The 15182-nt window shown below is 38.6% G+C and overlaps 1 protein-coding gene across 1 annotated transcript; it reads right to left on the bottom strand.

Moving 5' to 3' along the window:
- Positions 1-7095: 7095 nt before the first annotated feature.
- Positions 7096-10014, bottom strand: LOC148346755 (uncharacterized). The gene is made up of 4 exons (XM_088325663.1): positions 9804-10014; positions 9102-9488; positions 8319-8465; positions 7096-7124 (listed from the first exon to the last, which is right to left on the bottom strand). Exons 1-4 carry the CDS (start codon positions 10012-10014, stop codon positions 7096-7098), a joined length of 774 nt encoding a protein of 257 aa, XP_088181789.1.
- Between the last annotated feature and the right edge of the window lie 5168 nt (positions 10015-15182).

Here is a 15182-nt window from a genome sequence, read left to right as displayed (position 1 = left end):
GCTAGTCGGGTCAAACTATCAGAATCTTCAAGAACCTATAGACGGAGCCAAAAATTCACAAGAGAATGCTGGCTCATTGTGCTGTTCATGGATGCACTTACGCCGCACCAGAGTTCTGGAAAGCTGGAATGTTGGCTCAATTTTTTTCACGATTTAATCTTGTTGAGAGCATACATTGGTGGCTTACATTGTTTTCAATGTTTTTAAAAATAAGGCTGCACCACATAGCCAGACTCAATCCCATTAATTTACATGATGGCCAAATAAGAAAAAAAAATCTTGTAAATTGGTCCCTTTTCTGGATTTCTAGAACCGTTCTATAGTTTTAACACTTCATATAGAAAGTGAACATACTCATACCTGTCAACCTCCACGGCTCCATGTCCTTACAAACTGTCGTATTTTCCTTTACAAAATACAAAATAATCTTACACCATATTTTTTTTTCCAAGCATGTTTATTTATGTAGTTTAGTTGTTATATTGTACATGTGTATATCATATATATTGTTAATTAACATTTTGTTGTGAGATCCTGAGTTGCTTGATTATAAAAAAAAAGTTCAAAAATTAAGTAGCTTGGACTTTTACTGTAGAGGGAAAAAATACATGCAAATATAATTAAGTCGAATATTTCATTTTCTTATTCAAATAATTATTTCGTTTTCTGCATTAAATTATTGTTGGTAATATACCGATTAAAGGGATAACCATAAAGCTTTTTTTTTCATTTTCTCCTTTTATACTTTTTTTCTTCTTCTTTATACAACATAATAATTCCAAATATAATGCATCAAAGCAAGTGAGCCGTTTGAGAGCCGGCTCTCTTTAATGAATTGAGCCGAAAAAGACGGTTCTTTAAAAAGAGACAGACTTCCTTTCACTACATCAAACTGCTTGCTTCGTTGGCAACGAAAAAAACGATACAGAGATAGAGGCTTCTGCGGCGAACTCGTTTGACTTGATTGATTTGCCGTTTCGTGATAATCGGTGTATACCGGATGGTACCCATAATTGACATTTTGCGTTTTTATGTACAGATTTTGTTGTACGTCGTACACGTCTTAAAATGCATAATAAACGTACTTTGTACGGCAAAGCCGTACAGGTTGACAGGTATACGTACTGCAGTGGTATCAAACTCAAATGAGTTGAGGGCTGCTAAAGTTAGGAACCGGGTAAGGTTGGGCCAAATGGGGTTTTCTACAAAAACAGCGCTGATTAAAAACATTCCACAGTTTTTAAAGGGACGGAGTTTTATATTTGTCCATTAGATGTCGCTGTAATGTGTAGTGCAACCCAAAATGAGTCCATGAAGACTACAAAATACACAGACTGAAAGTGAGCAAAAAGTCCCCATCTAATTTTACCCAGCTTTACTCAAAGAAAGAAAAAATAAGGGAAAAAGGCAAACAAAAATAGAGAAGAAGAAATAAGAAAATGAGGCAAAAAATGAAAACAAGAATAAAAAGAAAAGTAAGAAAAATGAAAGCAAAATTTGGAGGAAAAAAAAGAAGGAAAATAAGAATCCAAAGGAAAAAAAGAGTCAAAAATGGGGGGAAAAACAAATCTCTCTTTTTCTCTTTTCATTTTTTATCGTATATTTTTTGTTTTTCTTTTTTTCTTGAATTTTCCCTTCTTTCATGTTTCTCTATTCTTTTTCTTATTTTCCCTTTTCCTTTTTTGTTTTTTTAATTTATTTTTTTCTTGTTTCTCTTCCTTTCAAAATTAAGGTGGGTTTTAGGCTGCGTTCCAGTCTTCTCACTTTCACTGGCTATTTGCCCTAGTCACGTGAAAATGGGATCTGTCCCAATACTCTCAAGACCAAGGGAGAAGTGCCCTCAACCCATGACATAACCACTTCAGATCGAGGGAGGTCGGTACCTCATTTGGAGCGAAGTGACTACCCAGAAGGCTTTGCGAATTCTCAATATCAACAAACATGGCTGGAAAGGAACTGCACATATGTAAGTAGTTTTCCACAACCACGCATGTATTTGCAACGAAATATATTGAGATATCCAGGGTTGGGTAGGGTTAGGCCCGATCCCATTCCTCTCACTTGGCCCTGAGAACCCTCCAGTGAGGTCCCTCCATAGGGAAGTGCCCTCGGTGAGTGGAGTGCAAAGTGAAGATGGTTTCCTAAGAAATTGGACGAGACTTGCAAGGTTCCACCCCTGTCCAGGAGATGGCGGTAATATGAATTGGCTGTAGACCTTAGTGACGTATAGGCCTACGTCACATGTAAACAACTCGGGTCTCAACCTGTGGTGCGGCAGTTGGAGAGTTCGTGCAACGTTAAAAATGCCCGCTACAGCTGTGTTATTACCGATTGCCTTGAAGCTCATCACTTTTTCCGTGTCTTCAATCAACGGAGGAGAAATGTGCTATACTGAAGACAGCTTCGGCGCTATGTAGCGCTGATTCATCTTTACAAGGTACGTGCACTCTTTAAAAAAAAATGACCCGTTAGGTCAAATAAAGTAAGGGTTAACATACAACGCACGTTCACATAATACCCTATGTTTGTGTAGACATAAATGACAACCTACTTATTAGTATCTTAATGCCATTTTATGACATATAGTAGGGGTCTTTAATGTGTGACACGATGAAAAGTATACAAACACAAGAACAGTCCACCTGTCCCTTAAGCTGACATAATATCATCACCAAACTTCCCTGTACGACCCAAACACCTCACTTCATAAGGAATTTAATTTAAAAGAGTTGTCATTGGATATAAAAAGTTAATTTTAACATTTTTAATGATGCTTACATCACAGTAAAAGCTGTCTTTTTTGTCTATGCCCACATTTATGTCTAAATTGTTTATGTTATCTATTGTGTTCCAGAGTGGCTGTCCCATAAGCGTGGACAGGTTGGACAGGAATGTTTCCATCCTGTGCTTATGGTTCGATGTGGAGTGAGAACTCATTCAGGACTTAAGGTTGCGCAAGAAGGTCATGTGGGCCCTGCAGGAGCTGCTAAAGAGGGAACAGGACCATGGCTGGAGGTCCTGATCTACGTGTACTGGCTGGCCCACGGTCTGTCCTACCGTGTGGTGTCACGTGTCTTCCCAGGCCCACCGTACACAGAATTGTCCACAGTTAATATGGAATAAATTGCCCAAAAGACATGTTTCAGGCTCTGGAAGTCAGACCCACTTTTGCATGCTGTGCTTTTCTGCATTACTATTCAATAAACATCTTTATTTTGAGTAACACCTTGGTGGTTTATTTCAAAATGATGTGAGATACTGTGTGTGAACTATGTGACTGTTGGACAGAAAACAACTACAAATCACTCCAGGTTAAATAATAGTTTACTTTCAGAAAAACAAACTCACATTGGGGCGAAATACTTAATAGTAAATAAATAATGTGTCACAAATTGTAACAAAAATATACCAATACTTCCATAAAGCTGGAAAACACAAACTGGAACTTCATTGAGTTCTTAATAAAATAAAATATTTTCATTTTATAAAACAAAAGGAAACATTGCAGAGATGTCACTGTTCTGGAAATGTGTCCACGAGCTTCCCAAAAAGGATCGGGAACCGCTCAGTTTTGGCCTCAGTTTCCTCTTTCAAAAAGTCAAGGAGTGTATCGTGCTTCCTTTTTTTTCTGGGTGATTTGGGGTTTGGCGCCGGATTGGAAGATGCCGACGATGTGCCCGATGGTGTGGTAGCTGTGATGGTGGCCAGCTCTTCCACGGGACGTTCTACATTGGCCTTTAGGTTGGGTGGAAAAAACAAGAATTACTTAATGCTGGTGTATTGTACAAAAACAACTGTGTATAGGATGCTCAACAAGTTGATGTGAGACAGGAAATTGTAGGATGTGTTCTGGATAATTATTTGATCGTGAATAGATACACAAAACTGACATGTTATTCTTATGGCTGTAAGAGCCTTCTATTGTCGAGCATCACATATGCTATAATTTTTCATATTTAGTTTATTTTGTGTTTTATTAGCATATATGGTATTGGAGTAATCCAAAAGTAATTGAAAGTTATCCAGTTAAAGTAACCCTACCCAACCCTGGAGATATCTTAGACGTAAATGCAACAGAAAATCGTATTTTCACGTTAAAACATGAACATTGCAAAATCGCTACTTTAAACTGCACAAATTTAACGAGGGAGCCGCAAACAACTCTTCAATCGTATAGTTGTATAAGTGCAGAAAATCACGGTTCAGCCTATCCCTGTTTTTGTCTTAAACGAGTCGTGCTTTTACATCTACATGGCCAGTCGCTAAAGCAGCATAGTCACAATAACGTTCTGGATATATGCACTTGTTTACTGCACACAATTTCGGGTGTCGTGTTTTATTTACAGTATGATTCTTTCATGTGAGATCAAAATGCATTAGTTTTCATCATGCATCATGAGTAATGTCTCCCTATTTCACGTGGAAATACAGATGAAACTAATAACTATGACATAGTCCACTGCCTTCTCTGTAAACACATATTAAATCAAATAATTCTCAAAATGTTGTCCAAATGTGGAGACAATTCTAAAGCATATGTGATGCTGGCCAATAGAAGGCTCTTCCAGCCATAAGAATAACATGTCAGGTTTGTGTATCTATTCACTATCAAATAATTATCCAGAACACATCCTATGATTTCCTGTCTCACATCAACTTGTTCAGCATCATATTCACAGTTGTTTTTGTACAATACACCAGCATTAAGTAATTCTTGTTTTTTCCACCCAACCTAAAGGCCAATGTAGAACGTCCCGTGGAAGAGCTGGCCACCATCACAGCTACCACACCATCGGGCACATCGTCGGCATCTTCCAATCCGGCGCCAAACCCCAAATCACCCAGAAAAAAAATGAAGCGCGATACACTCCTTGACTTTTTGAAAGAGGAGTCTGCCAGAGTGAAGAAAAGGCACGAGGAAACTGAGGCCAAAACTGAGCGGTTCCTGATCCTTTTTGGGAAGCCTGTGGACAGTGACATCTCTGCAATGTTTCCCCTTTGTTCTATAAAAGGATTTTATTTTTATTTTATTAAGAATTCAATGAAGTTCCAGTTTGTGTTTTCCAGTTTTATGGAAGTATTGGTATATTCTTGTTACATTTTGTGACACATTATTTATTTTCTATTATGTATTTCGGCCCAATGTAAGTTTGTTCTTCTGTAAGGAAACTATTATTTAACCCAGAGTGATTTGTAGTTGTTTTTTGTCCAACAGTCACATAGTTCACACACAGTATCTCACATCATTATGAAATAAACACCAAGGTGTTACTCAAAATGAAGACGTTTATTGAATAATAATGCAGAAAAGCACAGGATGCAAATGTGGGTCTGACTTTCAGAGCCTGAAACATGGCTTTTGGGCAATTTATTCCATACTAACTGTGCACAATTCTGTGTATGGTGGACCTGGGAACACTGAAGACCCGTGACACCACACGATAGGACAGACCGTGGGCCAGCCAGTACACGTAGATCAGGACCTCCAGCCATGGTCCTGTTCCCTCTTAAGCAGCTCCTGCAGGGCCCACATAACCTTCTTGCGCAACCTTAAGTCCTGAATGAGTTCTGACTCCACATTGAACCATAAGCACAGGATGGGAACATTACTGTCCAACCTGTCCATGCTTATGGGATGGCCAATCTGGAACACAACAGATAAGATAAACAATTTGGACATAAATGTGGGAATAGAAAAGAAAAAGACAGCTTTTACTGTGAGGTATGCATCATGAAAAAAATGTAGAAATGATCTTTTTTATATCCAATGACGACTCTTTTGAATTAAATTCCTTATGAACTAAGGTGTTTGGGTCGTACAGAGAAGTTTGGTGACGATCATGTCAGCTTAAGGTGGACTGTTCTTGTGTTTGTTTACTTTTCATCGTGTCAGACAAGACCCCTACTATATGTCATAAAATGGTATTTGAATACTAAAGTAGGTTGTCATTTATGTCTACACAAGCATAGGGTATTATGTGAACGTGTGTTGTACGTTAACCCTTACTGTATTTGACCGAACGGGTCATTTTTTTTAAATGAGTGGACGTACCTTGTAAAGTTGAATCAGTGCTACATAGCGGCGAAGCAGTCTTCAATATTGCGCATTTCTCCTCCGTTGATTGGAGACACGGAAAAGATGATGAGCTTCCAGGCAATCGGTAATAACACAGCTGTCGCAGGCATTTTTAACGTTGCACGGACTCTCCAACTGCCACACCACAGGTTGAGACTCAAGTTGTTACATGTGACGTAGGCCAATACGTCACTGAGGTCTACAGCCAATTCGTATTACGGCCATCTACTGGACTGGGGTGGAACCTTGCAAGTGCCGTCCAATTTCTTAGAGGACAATCTTCACTTTGCACTCCACTCACCGAGGGGAGTTCCTTATGGAGGAACCTCACTGGAGGTTTCTCAGGGCCAAGTGAAAGGAATGGGATTGGGCCTTAGTCTCTTTAAGTCCCCGTATTTTGTTTTCTTCTGATGTGTTTCTAGTACTCGTTTTTAATGGTAACACAGAATACAGTGACATCTAGTGGGAAAATTATACACCGCCTCTTTAACTTTCATATTAAAGTGTGAGCCTCAAACTATCATTCTGGGTGCTGTATTTCGCCCCCCACCGCGAGTTTTAAACCCATACTAGATGGTCACCTCAATAGATGAACAATTTCCTTTGACTTTGTGTTTTTTTTTGTTTTTTTTTTACAATTTTATACATGCAGCATTGTTTTCCTTTTTTTTAATCCTAAACTGGTGAGTGACTATATTTGGTTATGTATATGGTTATGTGTGCATATATATGGTTATTCGTCATTAACCTTGTTTTGCAAAATAAAAATAAAAAAACATTGTTAAAAAAAAATACACAAGTTAAAAATAAAGTCTTTAATTATCCTCTTAACACTTATTTTACTTTTAAAATCGTCTTTCCAATGCGTTTCATATTAAAGTTAACATTTCAATGCAGCTGTTTGTAATTTGTGTAATTGGTCATAAATTGTAGTTCTAATCATTTTTTGTTTTTGAATTTTTTAAAAAGGACAACATTTGTCCGTTTTTATATTTTTTATTTAATCTATCGTAATAACATCACGTGCTGTCGTAGATGAAAAAGTTATCTGCGTAAAAATCGTTTGTAGAATGAGTAAGTTGGGATTTATTTTTAATTGACATACATTGCTTAGCTGGAACATTGACCTGACCAATATGGCCACCGCGTAGGCACGCTAGTTAGCGGGATGCTACAGCGCACTGACTTATCTTGTGTTCTGTCCATATTTGTGTGTCGCCCACAGACTCACTGGTATTACCACTTCCGTCTACTTCATCGGTCTGCTCATTGTTTGAGGCATTGCAAGTGATGTTTAATATAGAGGGCTCCGCGCTTTGTGCTAAAAATAGTAACACGGCTTCGTGCCGCCATCTTGGAAGTCTGTCGATTACAAGCGGTGATAGCGAGAGGAGCAAATATTTACTCAGTTTGTCTATTTATTTACTCAACTAGCTTCGTTTGTGTACGGATTTTGTCCATCAACACTATGGAAAACTACGTGGAGAGTTTAGACAAGCAAGCACGCGAGCGGTACGCTGCGAAGTTGCATTTTATTTGAAAATTGGATCCCTACAAAATTAAAAACAAGGACTGGAAGTCTGATCCCGATTTGTTGCCGTGTGTGACTTACATCGAACTTGTTAACTATCTTATTTTCCACCCAAGTCCCTTTTGTGAACTGAAGGATTTTCAAAATTACAAAAGTATGGAAGCCTACGACAGATTTGTGTCTGGTTGGGTTCGGGATGTGTCTGTGCACACAAGCGAAGGTGATGAAAACAAGATTGTGAAAGGGAAAGTTCTACATTCTCAGAGTTTGTCTCAGCCAAGTTTACAACCATGGATCATTGTTGACAAGTCATCATCGATTCGGTGTGCCCATTGCAACTGTGTTGCAGGTTTAGGGGAATGTTGTTCTCATGTTGCTTCCCTTTTGTTCTATGTTGAAGCTGCCACAAGACTGAGGGAGACCACTACTGTGACACAGAAACCTGCCTACTGGCTTCTTCCTAAATCAAAAACGTCTGTTCCATACTCACCACTGGCAGAAATGGATTTCACTTCTTCAAAGACATTGAAGAAACAACTGGACAAGAGGATAGACAGTGCAGGGGGAACAGTTGTAGCACAGGAATGTAAGACACCCCAGAAAATACCAAATATACCAGAGTCAAGATATGACACTTTCTTTAAAGTGATACTCCCAGATAAGCCTGCATGTCTCTCAGTAGATGTGAAGTACACTTCCAACTACAATTACCACCAAGGATGGCATACTTCTGTCTTACAGTCCCAATCACTCTCTCGACATGTATTCTAACATTGGCAATTTTTCTTGTGTTTTCCACTTCCGTTGCTGAGAGTTGATCTTTTCCTCTCTTAAAGGCTGGAAACAGCACCTCCGCACCTACGAGTCCAACAAGTTCTCGAATGTCAAATCCACGATCTGCTAAAATCACATCACCATGAACAATGTTTTTCATAAAGTTGCAGTTAGCAGCAAGATGTTTGTCACTAACCCTGCCTCCCCAGCCACGTGAAATAAAACTGACAGTTCCTTGTGGCGTCACAGCAATTAAATATTTGGCAGTGTTATGGTGTTTGTATGATGACCATGATTGGGCTCGTGCTGTCATGTTTGAAGGTCTGTCAATAAATATTTCGAAACAGTCAATGATGCATGTTATTTTCCTTCGAAAATACTTCCTGAACACCATAGGCATAGTGTCTTGTAATTCTTCACGGGATGGCCATCGAACTAAACGATTCAGTGCTAAAAACAAAATGTTCAAAGTGTCTATGAATGCTTTAGAAACACTGGATTTGGAAACACCAAATCTATATCCAAGGTCTGTAATTGGCATATTCAGACGAAGCCGCATCAATGTCACTATAAGTTTTTGAAATTTTGTTAAACATGAAGTCTTTGTTTCTGACATCTCTGGGGCTACCAAATCAAACAATGCCATTAAAGTCACAAAACTGGAAAGTCCTGTATAATATTTCACTTTGTCATTGTCCTTGAAATCTTCAGGAGTATTACCTCTCATCTTGAGTACAGCATTATTTGCAGTGTAATTTTGCTGTTGCAACTTCTTGTTTTCTTCTTTTAGCTTCTCTATTTCATTAGAAGCTGCTTTAAGTTCTGAAGCTGGCACAGGTGATGTACCATCTTCACAATCCGATGTAAATCCAATTCCGGTTAGCGGTAAAACACCCCATGATTCCTCCATATTTGCTTCAGCATGAACAAAATCACTTAATTCCAATAGACTTTTCGCAGCCTCAGTCTTCTTTACTGTTTCTTTTCTTGATTTTAGTCTCTTGTGTCTCTGTCCAGATTTTGAAGGTGAAGTGGTTCGTGGACTGTAGCCTAAATTCTTGTTCGGTGCCCAGTCCGGATCAGTCTCATCCCAAGGATGTGGTTTGCCTGTAAGGAAATTGATAATTATTAAGTTAAAAATCTTATCTTATAAACAATTTGACATACTTTAAGTGTGCTTATACATACTCATGGGTCACAGATGGTTAGAATATTATTTTACATTTTTTAAACAATTTTACAACAACAGTAGATCAACATCTAGATCTTTTAAGAATATTTTTTCAGAAATGTTACTCAAGAAGCAACACTTACATTATTTAACCTAGCCATACTTGAATGGTGTCGACAGATGTACATGAAGTACACATGTCCCATAACCTTTTTAAAATTTATTTCTACATCATAAATAATTCAATTTACCTGTCAGAAAGTGGTCAGAACAAACACGAACACAGTCAAGCTTTGGCAAATTCGACCGGTTGATAGCTGCCAGCCACATTCGTCTTCGCCGTTCACTTTTCTCCTGAACTTCAATCTCCTGATTGTAAACACACTTCGGAAGTCTAAAGAAGCCCTTCGCACCCTTTTCCCCTCGGCTACAACAGCCAACAATAACGCACGTATTCGGCATTACAATGTAGAATCTAACTGGTTCGCTGAACAATAACAATGAAGTGAAAAGCTTTGTGGACTTCCAAAATGGCCGCCAGTAATGCATTGTGGGTAATCTTAGGACCTCGAAGCACTCTATACCTTTACTGCATTTCTAGTGTCCAAAAATCTAAAACTTATGTCGGTTTGACAGTGATGCAATGAAAATGTTCCAGTTTATGTGAATATAAAAATGTATATTTATTATATTATTAGATCAGTTTTGTTTGTGAACGGCACCAGATGATATATGTGGAAAGATTTTTCTACATGTGTGAATTACAACTGGTTTACAAATGTTTAAAATTTTCAATGTTCAGATGGGTTCAAAGATCCCTTGCAGACAGTATGCTTTCTTTTGTTACAGGAATTTTGTTGATTTAGGCTCTTCAGAAATGCAAAATGGTGTGACGAGAATAAAAGCAACATGCTGATGAAAAGACGGATTCAAATTGAGGGGTGTATGAGTAAACATAACTTGACTGGAGCACATGTGACGAATTGGGCCCGTCGAGACTTTCATATCGGCCCGCGAGACAATACTGAGACGCACAGGAGAAAAATGGGCTGCAGTTTTAAATATGTCCACTTGATATCGCCAAAGCCAGGGACCACTCTCAAAGTAAGTTTAGCTGTAATTTTTTTCCTCTCTCTTTTTTCTTTATCTCTCTTTATTCTCTTTTTATATATTCCCTTTTCTCTCTAGCTTTCTCTCTTGCTTTCTCTCTTGCTTTCTTACTTTCTCACTCTTTTTCTTTTGTTCTCACTTTCTTACTCTCATTTTCTTTCTACCTCTCTTCCTTTCTTTCTCTCTTCTTATATTCTATTTTACTTCGAGTTCGCCGCGGTAGCCCCAATCTCGGTAACGTTTTTTCGTTGCAAACGAAGCGAGCGGTTTGATGCTACTGCACACATGTGTCTGCCGCCTGGGGATTTCCCATCATGCATCATTCCGTGGTAGTTGTGTAGTGAAAGGAAGTCCGTCTCTTTTTAGAGAACCGGCTTTTTCGGCTCAACTCATTAAAGAGAGCCGGCTCTCAAATGGCTCACTTGCTTTGATGCATTATATTACGAATTGTTATGTTGTATAAAGAAGTTAAGAAAAAAAGGAAGTATAAAAGGAGAAAATGAAAAAAAGACAGGTTTGTGGTTATCCCTTTAATCAGTATATTACCAACAATAATTTAATGCAGAAAATGAATTAATAATTTGAATAAGAAAATTCTACCTTATTATCTCATCTCATCTCATCAGCTACACCGCTTATCCTCAGTAGGGTCGCGGGGGTGCTGGAGCCCATCCCAGCAGTCATCGGGCAGTGGGCAGGGGACACCCTGAACTGGTTGCCAGCCAATCGCTGGGCACACGGGGACAGACAACTCACTCGCTCATTCACACCTAGGGACAATTTCGACCGGACAATTCACCTGAAATGCATGTTTTTGGAATGTGGTAGGAAACCGGAGTGCCCGGAGGAAACCCACGCAAGCACGGGGAGAACATACAAACTCCGCACGGGAAGTCTGGAGCTGGATTTGAACCCATGCAAGAGGTTCCCAAGACATGAACTGTGCCGCACATGCGCTAACCACTGCGCCTTATTATATTTGCATGTATTTTTCCTTCTACAGTGAACCTCCAAGCTACTTAGCTTTTGAACTTTTTTTATAATAAACCTCATTCATGTGGAGCAACTCAGTATCAAGCAAAATGTTAATTAACAATATATATGATATAACAAAACACATGTACAATATAACATGTTAAACTACATAAATAAACACGTTTGAAAAAAATATGGTGTAAGATTTTTTTGTAATTTGTAAGAGAAAATACGAATGTTTGTAAGGGCATGGAGCCGTGGAGGTTGACAGGTATGCGAAGGACTGGCTCATGTAAAGGTGGAGTTTGGGCTGGCTGGATGAGAAAATAATTTGAACATGTTTCTGTGACTTGCACAATTTAAATTTACTCATGCATTCATTCTCTAATCAGCTATTTGGTCACACTCAGCACAACAGGTGAGGTGATTTTTACCATCTGGGGGAATTTTCCCCTGCCAAATTTAAAGATGGTTTGGCCCACCACCACTCTTCTTTCTGTAGTGGTAAAATGAACATAGAACAGCGTGAATGATGTGAGACAAGTACAATCAAGGGCAGTAAAGTGTTATTTGGAACCAAAAAAGCCAGGAAGAGAAAATTAAAAAAAGGAGTGTTATCATTGTTCCACTCATCTTGCACTTTTTGCCTGTCATCTATGTGTCAAGAACCGAGACAGGAGGAGGATCCAGATACGTAACGTTTCTCACACAAGCTTTATTTTACAGGAATGCGGCAGTAATGTACATTAACACAAATGCCAGTGATTTGGTGATCGCTGGGCGGAAGAAGAAAGACAGAAGTCTGGCGTGGAGCAACAGGAAGCCAGAGACCAACGAGATCTATACCAGTTATACGAGCCGATACCGGACAGATGGTGTCGATACCGGACAGAACAGGACTGACAGGATTGATAACATTTATGTGAGACTGGAGACCGAGATCACACTGGACGAGATGGATGGGAACGATACCAGACACTGGAGACCGATATCAAAACAGGACGAAATAGGGGGTATCGATACTGGACAGAGTCAAAACACACGTCTTGCGGGTGCAGAGGTTCGTTTACGGACTGACGAACGGTGAGTGAGAGCACTGAGCTTAAATAGGAGGAAAGCCAATCAGTCAACGAGCAGCAGCTGGCGCCAAAGTGGTGGGGCCAATTTGGCGTCATGGGCAACTGTGACACTATGTGTCCCCGGTTGTGTTCTGTGCTACGTGTTTGCAAAAAGTATCCTTTAAAATTCATTAACAAGAAGCTCTTGTCACTCAAATAAACTGATAGGAATTCTGTCTCTTTATCGGGAAGCAGGTTTTTTCGGCTCGGCTCACTAAAAAGAGACGACTATCAGTTCCCAAAAGCCTCTTCAGATTGTTTTTGTTGCTTCTATTATATATAAAAAAATATTGTGCAACATTATTTAGAAAACCATTTTTTTTTTAAATAGAAAAAAGACAACAATGAAAAAAGAAGAAAAAATAAAGGCAAAGAGAGTAATAAAAAAGAGACAATAATATAGGAAGAAAAAATAAGTAAAAGGATATAAGACTCAAAAGAATACTCAGACAATGAGAAAGTGGAAGGAAAAGAATAATTATTTTTAGAAAAAGCTGAAAAATGCCAGACAAAAAAAGAGAAAAAAGCTTCAGGGGGAAAAATATGAAAAAGAATAAAAATAGCAGGTCCTCTCACGATATAACTTCCTCACAGATGCCTACCATGTCATTGGGCTGGCATATAAATTCCTGTTGATCCTTTCTAGTTCTCAGGTTACATGTGAGCAGAGTTTCTCTGATTAAATTGTGTGAAAACTAAGCTAAGAATCTTACTGTATTGATGCTAATGTAGACTGAGAAAGAAATTCTCATGTCTATAGAGCAGGGGTCTCCAACCTTTTTGAGACAGAGAGCAACTTCAAGGGCGCGGAGTAACACACAGGGATCCTTAATAATGCACTTCCGAAACAAGAATTTTAATTTAATTTATTAATAATTTGTTTCTATTCTACTGATATTTTACATGATAACTGATTTTTAATGATTAATAATTGTTCAGAATGATTAAACAACGTAGGAAACAGATACATTTCAACATGCATTATTTCATTTCTTCTTTACCTTTCCAATTGTTTCAATTACAAATGCTCAAAAGAAAAAAAAATGAAAAAAAATGACAACATTTTGCAGGAAATAACATTAAATTTTTCAAAACATTTGAAATGAATCTTCAGTTTCATGAATCTGCACCATGTTTGTACAAATTATAAACACTTTATAAACACAAACACTTTTTAAAACAAATAAAAATGAAATATCACATTTCTACTAATCGCTAAATGTGCAGCCATTATAACAAAACATATATTTTAAACATAGTAACACATATATATATATATATATATATATATATACATATAGTATATACATGGTTAGCGCGTGTGCGGCACAGTTCTAAGGTCTTAGGAACCTCCTGTGTGGGTTCAAATCCAGCTACCGGACTTCCTGTGCAGTTTGTATGTCCTCCCCCGTGCTTGCGTGGGTTTTCTCCCACATTCCATAGACATGCGTTTCAGGTGGACTGGCCGGTCCAAATTGTCCCATAGGTGTGAATGAGCGAGCGAGTTGTCTGTCCCTGTGTGCCCTGCGATTGGCTGGCAACCAGTTCAGGGTGTCCCCTGCCCACTGCCCGATGATTGCTGGGATGAGCCAATGAGATGAGATATATATATATATATATATATATATATATATATATATATATATATATATATATATATATATATATATATATATATTGATTTACAACACTGTAACGCAAATTAAAAAAATAAAAATAAAATAAAAAAATCTTAACAAAATTAGATCACATTTTAGACATTGACATTTTGTGATTAGGTCTATTTTTTAGAACAGGTTTGCGACCCCTACTATAGACAATGACATTGTCATCAACAAAGTTGCAGAGACCAGTGGTTTTCTTTGGGAGGATTTTGGTTCTAAGTAGTCTACTTGAAATGTGTGTGGTGTAAAGACTAATGCCCAATCCCATTTCTCTCACTTGGCCCTGAGAACCCTCCAGTGAGGTCCCTCCACAGGGAAGTCCCCTTAATGAGAGAAGTGCAAGTGACCATTGAAATGGGACGGCACTTGCAAGTTTCCACCCCAGTCCAGTAGATGAGTAGATGGCGGTAATACTAATTGACTGAAGACCCCCAGTGACATATTGGCCCACGTCACATGTAAACAACTCAAGTCTCAACCTGTGGTGTGGCAGTTGGAGGGTCCGTGCAACATTTAAAATGCCCGCTACAGCTGTGTTATTACCAATCGCCAGGAAGCTCATCACCTTTTCCGTCTCTCCAATCAACGGAAAAGAAATGCGCTATACTGAAGACGACTTCGGCGCTATGTAGCGCTGATTCATCTTTACAAGGGACGTCCACTTATTAAAAAAATGACTCGGTTGGTCAAATACAGTAAGGGTTAAGGTACAACCCAAGTTCACATAATATCCCGTTTGTGTAGACATAAATGAGAACCTACT

This window comes from Urocampus carinirostris, chromosome 20, assembly GCF_059441175.1.
Source record: "Urocampus carinirostris isolate Australia breed hairy pipefish chromosome 20, RoL_Ucar_1.0, whole genome shotgun sequence".
Classification (NCBI taxonomy): Eukaryota; Metazoa; Chordata; class Actinopteri; order Syngnathiformes; family Syngnathidae; genus Urocampus; species Urocampus carinirostris.
Note: the sequence above shows the minus strand (reverse complement) of the source record. Positions and strands in the feature narration are given on the sequence as shown.